The 21313-nt window shown below is 53.8% G+C and overlaps 1 protein-coding gene across 3 annotated transcripts in view; it reads left to right on the top strand.

Moving 5' to 3' along the window:
• Triobp (TRIO and F-actin binding protein) overlaps window positions 1–21313 on the top strand; it is a 55973-nt gene that overhangs the window by 18872 nt on the left and 15788 nt on the right. For 2 of the 3 annotated variants that reach the window (XM_021183786.1, XM_029470025.2), the window contains exons 1-2: window positions 13735–13881; window positions 18679–18735. In XM_021183786.1, coding sequence (XP_021039445.1) covers window positions 13735–13881; window positions 18679–18735 — 204 coding nt within the window. Of the gene's footprint in view, window positions 1–3076; window positions 3189–3784; window positions 4826–7091; window positions 7170–9498; window positions 9637–13734; window positions 13882–18678; window positions 18736–21313 lie in introns of those variants that run through there. The other variant, XM_021183785.3, reaches the window with a different exon arrangement.

Raw genomic sequence — 21313 nt, 5'->3', positions numbered from 1 at the left:
CACAGTAATGTTAGAATATTTCCAGAACTCTCTTTTGTTGAGACAGGGTTTCTCTGTATAGCCCTGGCTGTCCTGGAACTCACTCTATAGACCAGGCTGGCCTCGAACTCAGAAACTCACCTGCCTCTGCCTCCCGAGTACTGGGATTAAGGCGAGCGCCACCACTGCCCAGCTCTGGCACCCTAAGATCCTTTGCTTTGCTGGCCCTCAGGCAACATTTCTGTAAGATCAGAATTTGGACGAGAAGTTTTATCTCTTCTTCGAATGCCTGTCCCCTTAAATTGGATCCATTTCCTATTCAAAAGTGAAGCTTTGTTGACTCTGGCACTCATGTGTTTATTTTCTTTGGTCTTTAAAAAAGGAAAACCAATTTTGGAGAAGGAGTGGGTTGGAGAAAAAGGGTCCCTTTGCAGCCCAGGTTGTCGCTGAACTCACGGTGTAGCCAAGTGTTGGGTGTACATGACTTCACTACCATGTTGGCTCTGAGATAGAAACCACAGATGTGTTTACACATTTATTAGGTATTCTCTCTCAGAGTTACTTCGTTTTGAGATAGGGCTTTGCTGTGTAGCCCAGGCTGGCCTTGGACTCTCCATCCTCCTGCCTCAGGTTCCTGAGTGCTTGTATTTCAGGTGTGAAGAACTGCCGCTGACTCACAGTTACTTCTGTCCTTTATTCTCCTTCCCATCCTGGTATATTGTCTTCCCATCTCAGCCGTGTACCTCTAGGGTATTTACTCTATCTAGTACATTTCCGGGTGGAGTACCACTTGCCCTCCGTGGACAACATGCCTTTGTGTGAGAGGCAGAAGTTATGAGGCAGCGGTCGGGATGTGTGTGCAGGGTTGATTTTGATTCTCTTCCATGTACTCCTCGGGCATGTATTTATTGAGCGTCTACTTTGCCCAAACTTTGTTCTGAGCCTGGAACATTTTCCTGGAAGAGTCATATCATTAGGCATTTGGCTTGAGGTTTTAGCCTTCTCCCCCCAACCCCACTAGATGCTTGAATTTTAAAACAGTCTTCCTTGGGTCACCTAGACCCACTTGATGTCTTTGGTTATTTTAAAAACAAACAAACAAACAAACAAACAAACAAACAATATATAGCCTTACTTTGTCTGGAATATGCTATGTAGACCAGCTTAGCCTGGAACTCATAGTTGCCTCTGCTCTGCCTCCCAGTGCTGGGATTACAGGTGCCCTGCCCTGTACCATTTGGAGGTCCATAGGCCCATATGAATATCCAGAAGAAACTTATTTCCTTGGTCAGCCACATTAACCCCTGGGAACAGGTTGCCCTGGGCAGGTCCTGTAGCAGAAGAGCTGGGTTTCCATGGTGTGTGTGTGTGTGTGTGTGTGTGTGTGTGTGTGTGTGTGTGTGTCTTCTAGGGCTTTCAATCCTCCTGTCTTTCAAAGCATCATAAGGGATAAGGGAAGACATATTGGAAGGAATGACCATTGAGCAAGCTGGAGTTTGTATGGAAAATGAATGTTGGCAAGAGGCCAAACATTTGCACCTTCTTATGAGGTCCCCATCATGTTCGAGACTTTGAAGCCCCTAGACGTCAGTTCTGGGGGAAACTTGCTCAAAGTCCTCAAAATTGATTAAAAATGGAGCCCCATCAGAGAGCTCTCAAACTTAGAGTCCAGGGACCTCAGGACCCCTAAGGATTCTATCAGCCACCAGAACTAGTTCTAGTGATATCGGCAAAAGCCACAGGACAATAGCAAAACCTGAAGCCACATTTCTGGTTGGTTTGAGACGGGGTCTTACATTGCCCAGCTGGCCTCCAACTTCCTTCGGAGTCAGTGACAAACTTGAATACTTGGTCTCCCTGCCCTACCTCCTGAGCACCGGGGGCTCAGGTGTCATCACCGCCCATGGTCCCCATTCCTTCTGCAAACCTCTGCAGTGTTCTGCATGGCTCTTCAGCTGTGTAGACATGGGAGAGACAGTCCCCGCAGTCCCCGTCACAGCCCCCTGCTCATCTCCTTTTGGGACTCACTCTGGACCCACTGAAAGCTTCTTTTCTTCCTGGTGTCCCTTGTGGTTTTGCTCAGCCGCCTGTCATGGCTCCACTGACTTTACTGGGATGGACCCTAGGATCTCGCACACGCCTTTTTTCCATTACCAGTTTAGATGCAGTCCAGTAGTCAGACCCCACAGAAGGGACATGTTCATGGAGGCCTTTGAGCAAGTTTCCCCCAGAGTCCTTTGTGATAACTCCCTTATTAGGAGAGGGACCAGACTGTCTGTCCCGAGTCTGTTAGCTTTACAGTGGTGGTGCCATGTGGAATCTAACCGTGGCCACTCATTGTTAACCCACACAAGTATCTGGAACCGAGGATTTTGGCACAGGCTGAAGGTCATCTCATGGTGACATTTGCTAGTGACCTTTCTGGGATTCTTGTGTCGGAGAGAAACGTTTCTTCCTAGTCATCCAGCCAGGAGCTGTTTCGCCTGTGGTTATGAAGGGGCCAGCATTCTCAAAACTGGGGGACAGAGTTCGGTTTAGCTCTAAGAGAAGCACAGAATGCAACTGGCTTGAGGAATCCTCCATTTGCATCTGGATGGGGGAAGGGCAGAAAGAATGGAAAACGGGGTACCCAACATTCACCCCTCTTGTCCTCTCAAAGTACTTGTACTAAGTTAAGTGGGGCTTCTTGGCACACAAGCACCTGGCATCTAGAATGTAGGAAGTGCTCAATAAATATTATTTTTAAACATTGTGATTATTTTTGCTCAGTGCCTGGTCCATACTAGATGCTCAATAAATCTGACTTCCCACAAGGTCTAGTCTAACCTTTGTTGGGGGTGGCTGGCTACTGGGTGGCTCGTGGCTGAATGAGGTGGGTGAGAGCCATGGGCTCCTCCCCGCCCTCACTCCTGTGTCTTCTTCATGGATTTATGAGTCAGATTACATGTCCCCATTTCCCAGAAGGGGAAACTGAGACCCTGAGAGGGTCATCCTCACTTTGGGCTTTCAACGAGTCTTTTTATCAGGATTGGTTGGGAATGCGGGGTGTTGGAGTGGAGTCCCCAAGGCCCTCTGGAACAGCTACGTTTCCTCACAGGAAATCGGAGGCACCGGGGGCCTTCCAGACTCGGGATGAGGGACGGTCACAGCGGCCCAGCCAAGGTCAGAGCCAACTTCGAAGACAGTCCAGCCCTGCCCCCAGCAGGCAGGTGAGCACTGCTAGCCACCAGCCCTGATGAGTGGTCACTGCCTCTCCCAATACCCTCGGTTCCGGGCACATGTCCTGGGTGGGGAGGTCCTCTCTGAGAAGGGCAGGGCCCCAGCATGGGATTGAACTCCACTCTCTTCCGTGGGCTCTTGACAAGATGTGAAGGACTCCATACAAATCCTTTGAAGCCGGCCCCTCAGAGCTGTCCCCTTGGAGACACTTGCTATCTCTGAGAGTCACAGGTGCACCCAGCAAGCTCTCGGGGCTCCCTCATCCAGCCTCAAGATTGGATCTCAAATGAAACTTAGAGGGCAAGGCACACCCCAATGGCACAGTTACCCTTGGTGGAAATTCGGGCACCTGATAGCTTAGGGAGGGGAGTTCGGAAAGTGAGCAGCTCTCTGCAGATCTCTTTCTGGAGCAGAGAAAAGTGGGTGAGAGGGACAAGCTGCACGCCACAGAGTGAGCCATGGCTTCCCACCCGCTTTGAGCCAGGCTTCTAGGAAGACACAACCTCACTTCTGGGGCTTGGCTAAGACAGACAGCGACTACCCGGTGCAGTCAGGAGCCTCACTCATCCCTTCACCTCATCCGCAGGTGACCAAGCCCTCTGCCAAGCAGGCAGAGCCAACCCGGCAGAGCCGAACAGGACCGCCACATCCTAAGAGTCCTGACAAGCGGCCTGAGGGAGACCGGCAGCTCCAGAGGACCTCACCACCTGCCAGGACACCAGCCAGGCCCCCTGAGAGGAAGGCTCAGATAGAGAGGCATCTGGAGAGTGGCCACACTGGCCCGAGACAATCTCTGGGAGGGTGGCAGAGCCAGGAGAGGCTGTCAGGACCTCAAAATCCTAACAGACACCCAGAGAAGAGCTGGGGCAGCCAGGAAGAGGGCCCAAGCCTGGGGGGTTGGCCAGAACTTGAGGGTCCCAGCCTGGAGGGGATATGGAGGGGTCCTCCCCAGGAGCACAGGGAACGGTGGGGACATTCAGAGGCCTGGGACGAGCCTCCCAGTAATGGGATACAGGGGGCTCCCCCAAGGGGCCAAGGTAGACTTCAGGAGCTGTCCAGACCCCACCAACCTACGCCTTCCTCAGAGAACTCCTGGGTAGGCCCAGCAGAGTGTTTGTGTGCCCTGCAGCCTGAGGCCAGCACTGCTGTGGGCTGGAGGGCCGAGGGAACATCCCCACATAAGCGTAGTGCTGAGAGGCCACCCGACCTAGATTGGAGGGACCTGCTAGGCCTTCTCCGAGCACCTGAGGATGGGGCCTGGACCCGGCTCCCAAGGCTGGACTGGGAAGGCCTCCTGGAGCTCCTGCAGGCTCGACTGCCCCAAAAGGACCCGGCTAGGCACTGGCATGACCCAGCCAAAGCTTCAGGACCAGAGCTAGGTTCCTCAGGCACAGAGGATACCCTGAAGACAGAGCCGCAGACCCAGCCTGAAGGACAGGCCAAGGCCACCCTAGCCAATGGACACAGGCCTGATCAACAGTCTGAGAGCCCAGCACAGCTACCCAGCCCTGCCTGTACCTCCACCCAGTGGCCAACCACCAAAGTGACAAGCGGACCAGAAACGTCACCTCTGGCTGCTCTGGAGCAGATAGATCACCTAGAGAGCCACAGCCCACGGGACCTGGAGGTAAGTCTGCCCTGTATCTGAAGGGTATCCAGCAAAGGCCATTGTTTCAAACTGTGCCCGCCCGCCCCCTCCTGCTGCCCCCTGCCATAGGACAGCAAGGCACCTGGTAGTTCTGTCACCAGCTCACAAGCAGTGTGCTAGGTCACATATACCATGCACAGAGAAGAAGCACCTACCACTGTCCCCAGTTTACAGATGATGAAACTGAGGTCTATACTCATTAGAATTCCCCAGGGGTCATACCTGCAGGAGTCTTACTAAAGTATCCCACTCCAAAGGCCCTGCTCACTACACCATCAGCCCCTCTCCCACCCCATCCTGTCGACTGTCTAATTCAGTACAGAGACACCAGGGGTGCAGGGTCAGATGGCACGGCTTCACGTTGCCATCAGGCTGGGGGGGGCAAGCCGGTTGCAGGATGCTCAGGGGCCAGGGGTGGGAGGTGAGGGTGGGGATTCAAAGATGCCTCCCAGTGGTCTCTGGCTTGCTTCAGTCTGACTTCTCACCGGAGAGGCGGGAGGTCAGAAAGATTGGGGTGCCTCTAACTTGAGGCTCAGGATCCTTGGGAGACTAAGGGATGGTGAGCAGGGTGGGGGTGGGGGTGGAGAGCCCTTAGCCTTTTCAGAAGCTCACACAGGGAGAAGAGACTGGAGTGCTCAGTGGGTAGGGATAGTAGTCAGGGTGGATCCAGCACTGGACCTGGTGATGCCTCCAAGCCCAGAGCGCACTGGGGTGTGTGTGTGTGTGTGTGTGTGTGTTGGGGGTGTCTGCACCCTGGCTGAAGTTCTGTAGGAACACATGTATCATACATGTACCATACATGTGTCATACATGTGCTATACATATGTCATACATGTGTCAATTCAGCATGAAGGAGTCTCATGGATGACAAAGCAGAGAACTCCCCAGCTCCTTCTTTAATGAAGATTTGCCCCGTGTCATCCAAGATCCCTTTCTCTGCCTTCCTCCCCTTTGTGCTCAATGTGCTAGACTGGCTAGAGGACTCTGCGCATCATGTTTTTGCACATGCCATTCCCATCTCTGCTGCTGCTGCTGCTTCCGTCTTCCCTTGTCGCCTGCCAATTGTCTGTTCACTGTCTAAGTCTTAGATCTAGTGTTCTGTCCTCCAGTGCTGACCCCACCTTGGGGCTGGCGACATTCCCCTTCTGGTCTTCACAGTTATGCTTCCATCATCCGTCACATCGGATATGTGTTTCCCTCTGAATCACGGGCACAGGTCAGAGATGCCACTCAGTGGTAGGGCACTGACGCAGCATGTCAAAGCCCTGGATTCAATTTCCAGCACCATAAGACAAGCAAGCACAAGCTCTATGGGGTCAAGGGCCGTGAATACTTTATCTCTGTGCCTCTGGCTCTCAGACCAAGGCCTGATGGAGAGAACGTGGCTGGTAGATCAGTGAATCCGTGGATGCTTCGTGGCACACAGAGAGCAAGTGGATGGGAGAGTAGCTAGGTGATGGATGGACAAGTGAAGGATGACCGAATGGATGATGGTCAGATGGGCGGGTGGGGGATGGGCCGTGGTGGTTGTTCAGTGATGGGTGAGCATATGGCTGGTTGGGTAAACATTAAGTGGAGTATGATGGATAGGTATGGCTTGGATGGATACATGTCTAAGCAGTGATGAGTGACTGCTGGAAGGATGGGTAGATGGGGGAGTGGATGGGGGAGGCTACGTGATGGTAGATGGCTGGCTGGGTGGCGACCAAATGAAAGGTGCATGTAGAATGGCTGACGGACAGTGATGGGCAGTGGGTGACAAAAGAGTAATGTGGGACACATGCGGGATGGATGGATGGACCCTGGGGGTCTAGTAATGTTGGATGTACAGAAAATAGCTGGAAAATTTAGAAGGTAGATGGATGGGTGTGAATCATGGGGACAACTGAGGCTAAGCTGTGGTTTTTCTTTTTTTCCTTTCCTTTCCTTTCCTTTCCTTTCCTTTCCTTTCCTTTCCTTTCCTTTTCTTTTCTTCCTTTCTTCCTTCTTTCCTTTCCTTCTTTCTTAATTGTGTGTGTGTGTGCGCATGCGCATGCCTCATGTGTTTCCTCTTAAATTTTTATGTGCATTAGTGTTTTGCCTACATGTACGTCTATGTGAGGGTGTCAGATCTTGGAGTCACAGACAGTTTCGAGCTGCCATTGTGGGCAATGGGATTTGAACCTGGGTCCTCTAGAAGACCAGACAGTGCTCTTAACTGCTGAGCCATCTCTCCAGCCCCAGCTGTGTCCTTTCTTATCTCCAGTTCCAGCCAGAGGAACCTGAGGCATCAGAACCAAGCCGAGGCGAAGACTCACGGGCTGACCAGAAGCAGGCTGACTCGGTAGTTGGGTCCTAGGCTTGGGCACAAGGGGCGGGGAAAGGAAAGAAGATCAGGTTTGAGGTGGTGGGCTGAGCTCCTCCAAAGAGCTCTAGGCCATCATGACCCAGACTGGCTCTGCTATGAGGTCTGGAGAAGTGGAGATTTGGAGGAGATGGTCAGCTGAGCCACCATCAAGTGGGGACCTGGGTGGGGACGGTCCTGGGGTCAGAAGCCAAGGGCTCTGCGTCTGACTTACTGGCACACTGTCCTTCCCTAAGCAAATGACAGCTTGGTCCCAATAGTTCCTGAGAGCAATGTTCTTTTGGGTCTAGAGGGTTCGGCCATGCTTCCTAGAGCTGGGATCTGGAGTAGAAGAGTAAGTTAAAGGAGTTGCTGCAGCATCCTGGAGGACCCTGAAGCTCTGCAGGGCCCTGGGGGCCAGAGCTCTATGCAGGGGGTGACCATGGAGGTGTCCTGGGCCTGGCTGTAGAAGCATAGCTGTGCCCTGCTCCTCCTCATACCTGCAAACAGACTGTTCTCACCAGAAATCTCTGAAGGGGGGAGGCAGAGGCAGAGGCAGAGGCAGAGGCAGAGGCAGAGGCAGAGGCAGAGGCAGAGGCAGAGGCAGAGGCAGAGGCAGAGGCAGAGGCAGAGAGGCAGAGGCAGAGGCAGAGGCAGAGGCAGAGGCAGAGGCAGAGGCAGAGGCAGAGGCAGAGGCAGAGGCAGAGGCAGAGGCAGTCAGCAGGGGGAGAGGCAGAGGCAGAGGCAGAGGCAGAGGCAGAGGCAGAGGCAGAGGCAGAGGCAGAGGCAGAGGCAGAGGCAGAGGCAGAGGCAGAGGCAGTCAGCAGGGGGAGAGTGTGAGGGAGGACTATGTGGCTATGCTTTTTCCATCTCCCATGTTCCCCTGCTGCCTCCTGAAAAGGCAGAGGTGACCAGTAGCTGAGTCTGGCCCGCCACTGATCAGAGCTGGGGACAGGCATATGCTGTCCAACCCATCTGTACAGACAAGGGAACAGCCACCTAAAACCCGGGACTCTGCTTCAGGGCTCCCTCTATTCACCTCCCCCCCTCCACCATTGTCTTCCTGCTTCCTGGCTCTGATGAGTCTATGTGCCTGCATCTGCTTGGTGGCCAGTCTTTTCTTCTGTGAAATGGGAAGGGGCGCAAACAGCTTCACTCTTCCTCCTTTGGGGTGATTTCTTCATGCTTCCTGGAGCTTGGGCTTTGTGAGCTAAGAGGAAATTAGCAATGAGGAAAGCCTCCACCCCCACCCCAGGCCACCTCTACTGGACAGAAGTGTTAACTACTTCATTCATTCATTCATTCATTCACCCGTTCTTACTCATAACACGTAATGAGCATCTTCTCCGTGTGCTGGTGCTAGTTGAGGAGAGGCAGCATGGTGGTGCCATGTGGCGGTCAGGGCTGTGGGCTGTGACAGGAGCGTGGTCAGAGGGAACACTCCTTTTCCCAAAGCTCCCTGGTACCTGTGCTTTGATACTTCAAATGCCACTCTGGAGACTTATGGGTTCCAGTCAGAGGACAGGGAAGTTCTGCCTCCTCTCCTCAACCTGTAACCTGCGGTGTGGCTTTGGGCCAGTCTGTGTGCTTTGCTGGTGGCTCTGTTGCCCCAAGAGAGGTGACGTCATGATGGACAAACTAAGGCTCTGCCATAGGCATCTGTATTAAGTTGGTGATCCATTCCTTTCAAGGCCATGCCCCAAAGACCAGGCAGATTAAGAGGCTCCTGATGAGAGCAGGAGCTGGGGTCACATGTGCGACCCCTTGTCACTAGATGGTAGCTGCTGAGAGGAGGGTCTTTTAGACCTCCATGTCTTTTAGACATTTCGAGAGAAATCAGAAATACATATTTAATGTTTCTTTAAATGTGATTTTAATTTGGGTTTCACATAGCCCAGGTAGACCTCAAACTTGCTATGTTGCTGAGGCCGGTCATGAATTCCTGATCCTCCTGCCTCCACCTCCGAAGTGCTGAGATTACAGGTGTACATGACCACACCTGGCTCAGATTCCTCAGTTTTTAATGTTAGAACCAGACTGGCACACGCCACAGGAGCTAAATGTCTGTGACCCCGCTCCTTGGCAGTCTGCGGTTTGACCTTAGGTTTTTGGATACAGAGCCCAAGGGGGTGTGGAGTCCTAGAGCCCCTGTTGGCCAAACACCATGTAGTACAAGCAAGGTAACATTTTTTTCCTTTGCAGCTGTGATGAGGGAGGGAGGTGGGAGCCCCAGGCCTTGGCAGTAGCATAATGGTCAGGGGAGGCTGTGGCCAGGGATGCCCCATCCCACCAAAGGGACCTACAGCCAACACTGGACCCTGTTTGACAGGCAGACAAGAGGCCGGCAGAGGGCAAGGCTGGGAGCCCACTCAAGGGCCGACTGGTGACTTCATGGCGGATGCCCGGGGACCAGCCTGCGCTGTTCAATCCATACCTGCTGTCTCTGGGGGTCCTCAGGTGGCAAAGGGTAGGCTGGCTCCTGAGGGGTTGGAGGGGTGAGGGTGGATAGAGAAGGGAAGGGTGGGGAAGCTGGGGCTAAGAGAGAAGGGGGGATAAAAGGGAGGAGTGAGGGAATCTCACAGAAGGAGAGCCTGCTGCAAACGTGCTGGCAGGCTCTGGGAGATGGTCTTTCCTGCCTTGGTGCAGGGCACAGAACCTGCAAGCTTTTAGGATGAAGGGTGTTTGGGTAATATGCAATCAGCAACTACTAGCCTGGGCCAGTGAGCCAGGTGGGGGGAGGGGAGAAGGAGGAGGGCCTCCAGGGGCTCTGAGATTACAGAGTGTGTCTCAGACTTGGGCCTGGGCCAGTTTCACAAACATCTGGCCTTACGTAACCCATCTCCTGCCTAGAGAGGCCTGTAAACACTGGGGCCTCTGGTTGGGGCTTCCTCCAGGGCAAGCGAAGGAGATAGCTATGACGTGTCCTCTCCTGCCCCTTCACAGCAGGCAAGAAGCAACCAAGGGCTGGCTTTTTTGGGGGGTGGGTAAGTTGTGTCAGTGACTGGCTGATTCCTAGACTTTCTTGGTGCTGGGCCACTGTGATGCTGCAGGGCCCTTGGAGTCGGACACCAAATTTTACAAAGTGGGCACTGGGGCTCAGAGAAATGAGCTGATGGAGAAATGAGCTGATGGTTCTTCGGATATCACCAGGCTGGTTTTGCACAGTCCCCAGTGAGAGCATTACAGAGGATGTCAGAGCACTGAATGTCACATCTGTCACACCTGTTAGCCTGGGTGGTTCATGGAGCTGCCTAGGATTAAGGGGAAGAAGCCCAGGATGCCCAGCGGCTGTGGAGGGATGTAGGGGGTGGTGCTGTCCCCGAGGTTTCCCATCTCCATCAAGGATTCTGCCCTGTTGTTCTCTGTGGGCAGAGGAACCCATGGCAGCCAAGCAAACATGGCTAACTAGGTATAGTGGTCCTTCAAGCCATGCATGGGCAGGATTTGCCTTATCAAAATAGCTAATGGTCACCAACACAGGTCACCAACACCCGGCAGGGCTGGGAGGAGCGGCGGGGAAGGCCTTGGTGGAGAGAGGTGTGAGGTAAGTGTGGGACTGCTGTGTGTAGTCTGTATGCCACCCAGTAATTATTGTGTGCCTTCTATGCCCCCAGCCCCACGTCCCATGCACGGTGTGCCTGACTCTGTTTGGTCGTCATCTCAAGGACAATTAGATTCACGCTGTCCACACACTGATGTGTGAAGTCTCTTGTTCCACATCACACGTGGATGTATCCGAGATGCTCTGGCTTGCTCTAGGCAATCTGAGCTTCAAATGGTTACAAATCCACCCTTGTGGTGCTGACTTCCCATAGCCCTCTGGCTTAGTCACCCAGCATGTTCCCTACCAGACTGTGGCGGCTGAGGCTGAGTGAGTCTGGGGGCAATGATGTTTTTATCTGGGGGCTAGAATTATAAGTACCAGAGACCTGGGGCCTCCTGGAGGATTGCTGAGGGGCCAGAAAGCTGCCTGGAATTCTATCCCTGCCCATACCTGGCTGTGTGCCCTTGGGCCATCATCTCTTTCTCTGGAGCCATATGCTCAGGCAAGGGGATGAACATGAGAAGCACTGGGCAAGGATGTAGGGAACACGGAATGAAGGGTCAGATGCAGGCATGAGGAGCACTGGGCAAGGATGCAGGGAGCACGGAATGAAGGGTCAGATGCAGGTATGAGGAGCACTGGGCAAAGATGCAGGGAGCATGAAGGATCAGATGCAGAGAGTACAGGGCAAGGATGTTTTTCCCCAATGTTGGGGATAGAACCCAGAGCTTTGTGTGTGTGAGGCTGTATCATGTAACTATGTCCCTGGGCAAGGCACTTGAATGAAGGGATCACTAGATGAAGAGTGGGAGCACTGTTCAGTGAGTTTCTAAGTTTGGCTGGAACATGTTTAGACTGAGGCTCGAAGGGTGAAGAGAATTTTCCAGCCATCTTTCATCTTTTTACGGGGTAGCAGGAAAGAGAAAACTCTCTTCCTCTCCCTCTCTTTCCCCACACCGTGTGTGTGTGTGTGTGTGTGTGTGTGTGTGTGTGCATATACAGAAGGCAGGAAGGGAAGTGTTCCATACACAGTAGTCTAGAGTTCAAAGGTCTGCCTTTACAGGGTATTCTAGAAGTCCAGCATTGTGGCCTTCATATGGAAGAGGCACGTATAAAAATTAGCACAGTAAGCCGGGCGATGGTGGCGCATGCCTTTAATCCCGCACTTGGGAGACAGAGGTACTCAATTTCTGAGTTTGAGGCCAGTCTGGTGTACAAAGTGAGTTCCAGGACAGCCATTGTTATACAGAGAAATCCTGTCTCGAAAGAAAGAAAGAAACAAACAAACAAACAAAACAAAACAAAACAAAACAAAACAAAACAAAAAATTAGCACAGTCCAAGGCAGGTTACAAAGCATTCTGACTGGGCTAAATCCAATGTATTGAGCTCATCACGATAACTGCAGTCCCTGGGTGTAGGATACCAGAAGGTAAACCTCCATGGACAGGAGTCAGGGCAGGGGGCCTGGTGCTTTCTGAGCCAAGGCCCCTGGTTGTAGGAGGTTTCCTCTTCTCACTCACTTGCTAAGGGCTGACAACCTCTGAGGAATGCAGGCAAGGATGGGAAGCATACAGGTACCAAATGGCCAGTGTCTAGAGTAAATGAACGTAATATATGCATCTGTGGGCTGTGATGAGGAGACTTCAACAGAGATACCATGAAAAGAACTCAGCTCGCTGGGCCTCTGAATCCTCATCTGTGAAATGGGTCAAGATTCAGAGTACCATAGTAATTACAATATCCAATATACATTTATTTCTTTAGTTTTGAGGCAGGGTCTTGATATGAAACTCAGTCTACCCTTCAAGTCACTATTTTTAGTGATCCTCCTGCCTCTGTCTCCCAATGGCCGGGATTACAGGTGTGCACCGCCATATTTCTTTGTTTGACAGAATATTGCTATGTAGCCCAGGCTAGCCTAGAATTACATCTGTTGCTCATGATGGATTGGAACTCTTGATCCTCCTGTCTCCGCCTTCTCCTCAGCCTATACCAGCATGGCCAGCAAGAGCAGTGCCTCTCTCAATCAAGACGGCACAGTATCTGAAACTGCAAGTGATTCTCAGATTTACTGGTCCACACCTAAGCTAACTAGAGACAGAGAAGTTGTTTGAATTACTTGACTTAGTTAACATTCATGGGTAATCCATCCTGTGTGAGATTCAGTCACAGCATATTCAAGTTCCTTGCTTAAACTAACAGGGTTGAATGGCTACTGCCACCCAAGCTTCCAGGGCATTCAGCAACTAATTCCACCAACGTCCCTCCTTAGCTGCAGGACCACAGTTAAGCTTCCACAAAGAAAATACAACACATTGATAAGGGAACTGGGAACCGGAGCAACAGGTGTACACCCACATCCAGGAACCCAGCACTTCTTAGCAAAAAGTTCCCCCTGGGAAACTTCCAGAAAGTTTTATGTGTCTATGTACCATTCCAGAACTCATGTGGCGCACAGTTTACTTGCTAGAATTCTCTCCCCTCCCTTCTCCCATCCTCCCCAATCCTCCCAGTCCGGGAGACCTCGGCAGCCAAGTAAGTAAATCCAATGTTTGAACCACTGCGTTCTCATGGGTAAAATAGAAACAAATGGGCTCCCTGAGTACGAATGCCAACTCCACGGGTAACTAGTGGGGCTCGCTGAGTCTTTAGTACAGTGCGGAACTGCGTTCGCCTTGCAACATTGTCGACTTGGTCAGATGCAACCGTCACTCTGGCGGGGGGAGAACTCAGGCTCTCCGATTCGGCCGTGCGACCGGACTGCCCCGCCCCTACGCGGTCTCCGGCGGAGTCACCTGCACGCCGGCCCTTCCTTCCTGCGAACCGCCGGCCGGAGAGCCCGACCCGCCCTGCCCGCCGCCCCATCCGCCCGCCCCGTCGTACAGGCCCCGCCCCCGACCCGGCCCTCGCTCCCATTGGTCCTCCCGCCACCCCCGCCGCTGTTTGCCCCGGCTTCTAAGCTGTCCATTGGTCCGCCCGGGTCCTCCCAGGAAGTTTGAAAAAAAAAAAAAAAAGTTTTATGGGCGGATGGAAGGGGCCGGGGCAGCTCCGGGGAAGGGAAGGGCTGGAGCTACGGCGTCCGGCGGCCGAGAGGGGCGGTGGGCTGGGTGCGCCGCGGAGCCCGGCCCGAGTGTCCCGTGCAGCGTCCCCGGGTGCCGCCATGACGGTGAGTGGACCCGGCTGGGACCCGGCGAGGCTGGAAGCCGAGTGCCCGGGCAGCTCGGTCCAGACTTGCCCTCTTGGTGCCCTGCCCTCCTCCCCCCGCGGAGCCCGTGCCGTGGAGGACACTAGTCACTGACAGACTAGGGCGACACTTTCCCCTGCCCACCAGATCTCCTGGTGGAAGCCCGAGTTCTCTCAAGCTGCTTGGCTTGGGCCTGGGAAGAGGTGTTCCCGGCCTTGGACCGGTCGCGCTGACCTGACCTGGACTGGGATGGCTGTCCAGCCCATGTGGGTTCTGGACAGAGGTTGGGGGGATCCGGCCCCGCCCACCCCATAGCCGGGAGACCGCTCTAGGGCAGCTGAAACTGAGTCTTCCCAGCGCTAAGCTGGGGCCTTGGGCGGGGTCAGAGGTTTCAGTTTCTCTTAGAGGTCGGCTCTACCAAGACATGTCAATCAGTGGCTGTGCTCTGATCGTCTTGTAGAATCTCACAGTTGAGAGCACTACTCTCCCCATTTCACAGCCAAGTGAATTGAGACTTGGGGAGGGGCGCTAGCGAGGTGTCCTGAATGTAAAAGAAGAAACAGCCTCGTTTCCAGGTCGGTCTGACCACCTGGCCATGAAGTTCTGGAACGGAGGGGTGGGGCAGTTTTGATTTCTGGCTAGTGCCCCAGACAGGCTCTGGGAGTCTGGTGGCCCTCCTGGGGTTGGGAGGAGGATGAACAGGGTGTGTATGCACATGCGCAAGTCTGCTTTCTACTGAGGGTAGGCCTACTGAGGGGTGGGCTGTGCTGCTGGGGGCGTGGTCTGTGGGGCCCCTGCCGTGGTGTGTGTGTGTGTGTGTGTGTGTGTGTGTGTGTGTGTGTGTGTGTGTGAGATGACCTGGCTCTGTTGCCTGGGGGTGTGGTCTGTAGGGCCCCTGCTCCTCTGTGTGTGTGTGTGTGTGTGTGTGTGTGTGTGTGTGTGTGTGATGATGATGACCTGGCTCTGTTGCCTGGGCTTCCTCGGCCTCCGCACATCCTGCCACCTCCCTACTGGCCTTTCCTGGCGTCAGCAGCCTCCCCTTCCCTGTTAGGGAACAGAGGGATGTTGGGATGTTGGGGGAGGAGTTGAGGCAGTGTCCTGGTGTTGGGGGGAGGTGGTTGCCTGGCTCAGTGGGCACCGACCAGATGCTAAACTGGGTGTTTTCATAGTACCGGATTTAAAGTTGATGGACCACCCCCATTGGACGGTTGGGGAAACTGAGTGTAGGAATGAAGTATAGCCTTGGCTAGGCCAAAATTTATGTCTCAGTCAGTCTCCGTTTGCTTTCTAAGGAGAGATAAGAAATGCACACAGTTGCCACTCCCAGGAAGCACACACTAAGCAAGGGTGAGACTGCTAAGCACCTCATGTGTGCCTGTATCCTGAGTAAGGGGTGGCCAGGAGGCGGGATAGCACATCCCTGCTGGTGGGAGGAGAGCTTCCTGGGGGAGTTATCCTCTGCTCACAGGACTTGGTCAGATGGTGGTGGGTTGTGGAGGAAGGGGTGTGTATGTAGATCAAGGCTAGTGGGCAATTCAGGGATGCTGAAAGCTTAGAGTAGTGTCTGGGGAAGGACCAGACCTTGAGCTGTGGGTACTCCTGAATGGCTTGAAGCAGGGAGGAGGCTTGTGGTCACCCTTCGCAGTGCCCACTGGGCTCTCCTGGGTACCATTCAGACTTGGACCTGTTTCAGCCTTCACACTCTGTTCATGTCTGCTGTCCGTCTCTCTCTCTCTCTCTCTCTCTCTCTCTCACACACACACACACACACACACACACACACACACACACGTGCACGCATTTACACATAGCTCCTAGCTGAGTAGTGTTCTGTACAGAGCAAGTGGCGCAGGGCTGGGCTGGGTAAGAAGGCCTTCGGGGAGCCAGTGGATCCCGGTTGACCTAGAATCCAGAGCCTCTTTCTCCTGAGCCTGGCCAAACTGTTAAGGAGCCTCGTTCTGCAGCCACTGCTGGGCATCAAATTATATCCTTGTTCTGCTTGTCTACTGTCTGTCTCCTAAGTACCTGGTGCCTTTAGGACTGCTGGGGACTCTAACCCTCTGTCTTGTAAGGCGTCGGCCAACCTGGAAGAAAAAAAAAGTGAAAGTGTTTAAGGCAGCAGGGGTCCTCGGCTGGGGGCAGCAGGCAAGGCAGAGGGTCCAATGGGTAAGTTCTGAGAAGAAGCCTCAGAGATGCAGTTAAGCAGGTCTGGACACATGAGCAGGGACTTGGCTTGGTCAGCAGAGGAGGATGCTTGGTATTTCATGTTAAGGACATGGCAGATGTAAAGGACTCGGAGGGAGGTATCCTTGTGTGTTGGGGATCTGTGAGCACAGTGTGGTGAAAGGCAGACTTGCAGGAGAGATTTTGATGACCCCACAGAAAGGGTCCCCTTGGCTGTCCGGGCGTAGAAGGGGCTGCAGCTAGGGCTGAGGTGACAGGCAGGCATGACCTGTGGTACTGGTTGGGGAGGAGGGTGTTCCTCATCCTGGGCTTGCTGATGGAGAATGGGCCTCTGAGCCTGAGGAGCTGTGGAGGTGGTGGCCCTCCGGATGCAGCTCATCCGTGTTTTTCCAATTGTGCGTGAGTGCATGCGAGTGTGTGTTTGTGTTTCTGTCTGTCTGTCTGTCTGTCTGTCTGTCTGTCTGTGGATGCACACTTCTGGAGGAAGCTAGAGGTTGGCTTTGGCTATGTCTCTCTCTTCACTGTATTTTTAAAGACAGGATCTCTCTGTGCATCTTTAGCTTTCCAGTTTAGCTTGGCCAACAGCAAGCTGAAGGGCTCCTGAGTCTGCTTTTCCGCACTAGGATCATAGGCACGTCCCATCGAATCCAGCTTTTGTTATGGGTGCTGGGGGGGGGGGTCCTAGCTCGGGTCCACGTGCTTATGTGGAGTATGCTTCGCTGGCCGAACCACCTCCCTGGTTCTTGTGAGATATTTTAACCCTGCCTCTAGGTTCCCCTCCCAGAAGGATGGAACACTCACTCTGCTGGTCTTCTCTCCCTCAAGTTGCTAGCTAGGTCACACCAGACCTGACATGCCTTCGTTGTTACTGGTCTTGAGTCACCTGGCTGCCCTGACTGTGGTACATTCTGTCCCTCTGGAAGACTGAGGATGGGGCAGAACCCATGGTCATCTGCCACATATGACCCAGAAGCTGGAGAGGGCCACACATGTCACGAAGGGAGATGGTTGTTGCTATTGTATACAGTTGGTATGCAGCATTCTACGTCCCTGTCTGTCACTGTGCCTGGTGGCCTTCTCCTTCGGATTAGCCCCATGGTACCAGCTTTTGGCTGTTTGGAGTCAGTGTTGGGGTCAGGGGATCTGCCCCAAAGCACAGGAATGTTTATAAAGGAGGTTTAAAAAAATCTTCCTACACAGCCTCTCCTGAGACCTGTTGTGGTTAGGCCTCTCTTCCAGGTCCTGAGGCTGTGTTTGTGGGAGGTCCGAGATGAAGGGAAATGGAGCCAGATATGGGTGGTTACAGCCTTCAGTCTTAGCCAGGGATCATCCTGGGTCGCCTTGTCACAGATGGGAGACGGTCTGACAGAAGAGAAAGCAAACAGGACGGTCACAGCCTCAGGGTTTCCGGGCTTGGAGCACAGCCCACCTTCTCCCTCAGACAGGTATACATGATGAGAGAGCCCCAACTATGGCTGTGGATGGCTCTAGGTGTTTAGGCTACTGGCTGGGGTATGTTTTCAGCACACTGACTCTGCCTGAGGAAATTGGGGTTCTCTAAAGGAGTGCAGGCCCACAGAGGTGGCTGGGTCAGGTGGCTCTGGTTCCCAGCTGCCACTGGCACCCTGCTACACTGTCCCACTGACTCTCTTCATGCAACCAGACACCTTGGCCTGGTGAGGCTCACTCGATGCACACTCTGATAGGTGGGCTCAGAGCCATGGCAACAGGTGGCCACCTCCTCCCCACCAGCCTGTTTGGCCTGCCCTGTTCTCCCTGCCAGCGAGCAGGAGCTGAGGCTACTAAAGCAGGAGCTGAGGCTACTAAAGGATAAGAGACCTAGATAGGAGAGGGGCCCCAGTGGTCAGAGAGGGTCTGGTGGATGATTGGTCCACCAGATGAGCCGGTCGGGAAAATGCCAGGATGATCACCTACATGTAGGCCCGGGCAGAGCGATCTAGCTCACAGCCTCCCTGTGGAACATGCTGCAGCTGGGGCCTCCCAGACTTCAGGGCTATGCATCTCTGGGTAGGACCTGCCAGGTAGGGCTTGCCAGGATTGAGATGCTATGGCCTGTCTAAGGAGACGTAAGGGGAAGAGGCCCTAGAATATCTGCCCTCAGCCTGGGCCTGGCTCAACCTTTCAGGGTCTCTAGGAAATGAGGGAAGGGTAGGAGTGGTGGCCTGGACAGAGCACTGGGTTGTATTCTGCATGGCCCACCTAGATCTTACCGAAGAGGACTAGGCTATTTCTTGAGGCTACTCTCTGGATTCCCTGGGGCTCTCTTTATAGGAAAAGTTCCTTTTGTCTCTCCCTCTCCCCATCTTGGGTAGGGCCGGGGAGCTTGGACATCTGGGGGTGGGGGGGAGGGAGAGATGCTGGGGAAAGGTCCAAGGCTGTCTCAGTGGCTGGGAGGCTGCTTGGTTTGGAGGTCGGTGAGGAGAGTTAAGTTCTCTGGGTCCTTTGCCCTCTCCGTTGGTCTCCCAGGACCTCAGTGTCACCAGGACTACGACAGGATGGCTGTCGCATTCCCCTCTAGCAGCCCCGTCGGCTTTCTCACTTAGTCTGACCATTTGCCTTCTCATCTTCCTGCAGCCCGATCTGCTCAATTTCAAGAAGGGATGGATGTCAATCTTGGCTGAGCCTGGAGAGGTAGGAGGCTGGAGGGGAGGGATTGGCTGGGCTGATGCAGGGCTTCTGTGGAGAGGCTCTTGGGGTGGGCAAAGGGGTCTGATGGGAGGGCCAGTGAAAACCCTCATGGAGTTGAATTTCTGGCCGAGGGAGAGGCTTAGTGGATGCTTAGGAGGGACAGGTTGCTGGCTCTAGGCTTCCTCATGAGTCTTAACATGTAAGGCACAGGGTGGAACCTCCCTGCCATGCAGGCTCCAGATCCCATCTTTAGCTCCCGCCAGGAGTATCTTGGCTCTCCTTCCTCATGACAATGCTTGACAGGAGTCTGAGGGTCTGGGGTGAAGGCTTCCCGAGTTGTACCTGAGTTGTACCAACTTCCAGACAGTACAGAGAAGGGCACAGAACACACACCAGACCTGTCGGTTGAACCACAGCCTCAGTCAGCAGCTCTGTGACATGGGTATGATGGAGAACAGAGTCACTCACAGAGGTGACTGCGTGAGGAGCCGGAAGCCTCTAAGCTTAGCTCATCACCCCTCCATCTTTCCAGTCTACTGTGGCTGGCCTTGGAAATAGCTGAGGTGGTACCGTTCGCCAGCTCTGCTCTTTCAGCGGCCAGGCAAAGCCGGAGGCTGGGAGCTAAACTGGCTTTCCGCCTACTCTGCCTGCATGTGCCCATGGCTCGGATCTGCATGCGGCCCGCATGCTGGGCAGGGCTCAGAGCCAAGGGGAATCGCATTGTGTTTCCTGCCCACGCGCTTTAATTCCCCGCAGCCTTCTGTCCCCGCTGCCTGCTTGCCATCCCCTAGTGGCTGCTCGCCAGGCTCACACAAGGCCTGGCACCCTGCCAGTGACCCCTTTCTGGCCTCCCAAGTCCCTGGAGGGCAGAGGGATTATGGGCCCCACCCAGAACTGGCCATTACTCATGCTCTTTCACTGGGTTTTGGAATGTCCAAACTGGAAGGGCCTTGGGAGGGCAGCCAGCCCCAGCCCCTCATGCACAGATGGGAGTCGGAGCCACAAGAGTGAGCTCTTTTCCAGGCTGAGTGATACCCTGGGCAGCCCAAGCCTAGAACTTGGGGCCCTCAGAGCTTCATTCATCTTCTGTTGCAATTAGGGACAGAGCTGACCTAGACAACCAAGAAACCATTCTCCATAGAACCCACCTCACTTCACAGAGACAGTTGAGTTTCCAAGTGGTACCTTAGTCCACTCCAAGAGCAAGATTGTTTTAAGTATGCCAGGCAGTGGTGGCGCACGCCTTTAATCCCAGCACTTGGGAGACAGAGGTAGGCGGATTTCTGAGTTCGAGGCCAGCCTGGTCTACAAAGTGAGTTCCAGAACAGCCAGGGCTACACAGAGAAACCCTGTCTCGGGCGGGGAAAGGGGAGCGGGGCGGGACGACAGATAACCTCTAGCCTGACCCAAAATCTAGACTTCTTGCCATTCCCAGTGTACAGTCAGAACAGTGAAGGCTGGGGAGGTGGTGACCCCTGCTGAGGGACACGTGACAAGGCAACACTCACACTCTGGGCATTTGGTGCTTAAACCCTGTTTCTCAGGGGAGACCCCTGGGAAGAAGTAGAAAGCATCACCCTCAAATGCTAGAAACCGTATCATGTCCCTAAGGGATAAAAATAGGAAATAGCCTAGACAGGGTTGTGGTGTTGGGGGAGCCCCAGGAGGGCTGCACCAGGACACACTGATCCAGCAGTGGGCTGATGGCAACTGGGATCCCAGGAAAGTGGCCAGCAGTCGTCTGAGACACACATGAGCTGCTCGGCTGCCTGTCCCTTTCCCATGTGGCTTCCCAGCCTAAAAGAGGTACTGCAGGGACTCAAATTGCGGAATCACAGATGTGAGAGTTAACCAATGCATTCTCACACCGGAACATGTGTGTAACCAGCCCGCAGCACAGATGGGGAAGCAGCACTCAATTGCCTGCCCCAGGCCTCTTTCTAGTCCTTCTGTCTGAGAAGCCTTTGTCCTTGACCCTGTGTCAGGCCAGCACGCAGAGAAAGACTTGCAGAGGTCTGGCCCCACTTAGTCACTGCCCCTGTAGGCATTTAACTTCACAGAGCCTGTACCTTCCCTCATCTGCACTGGAAAAAGGCACGTGCTATGCTGAGCTCTGATGTTTTGAGCGGTCCTGAATGGGCTGCGAATACTTCAGTTGATAGAATGGTTGCCTACCAGGCAAGACGCTGGCCTTGATGCCCAGCATCGTATAATCCAGGCATGATGGCGCATGCCTGTAATTCTAGTGCCCAGGAGGTTGAAGGCTGGATGATCAGAAGAAGTTCAGGGTCAAGGCAGAAAGACAGGTTAGCCGCTAAAGCGCTTGCCGAGGCGAGCTTGGTGGCCTGAGTTGATTCCAGGAATCTAAGAAGGGTAAAGGTGAAGGGAAGAGAACGGTCTCCACGGAGTTGTCCTCTGACACACACTCGAACATGCCATACATGTACCCACCCACATGCTTACCCACATACCCACATGCTTACACACACACACACACACATACTATCACACATGTACCCACCCACAACCTGATCATCCTGGCTCTATCACAAGATGAAAGCCAGCCTGAGCTACATGCAAC

This window comes from Mus caroli, unplaced genomic scaffold (assembly GCF_978045245.1).
Source record: "Mus caroli unplaced genomic scaffold, Mus_caroli_1 scaffold_16, whole genome shotgun sequence".
Classification (NCBI taxonomy): domain Eukaryota; kingdom Metazoa; phylum Chordata; class Mammalia; order Rodentia; family Muridae; genus Mus; species Mus caroli.
This window is presented reverse-complemented; position numbering and strand designations above follow the sequence as displayed.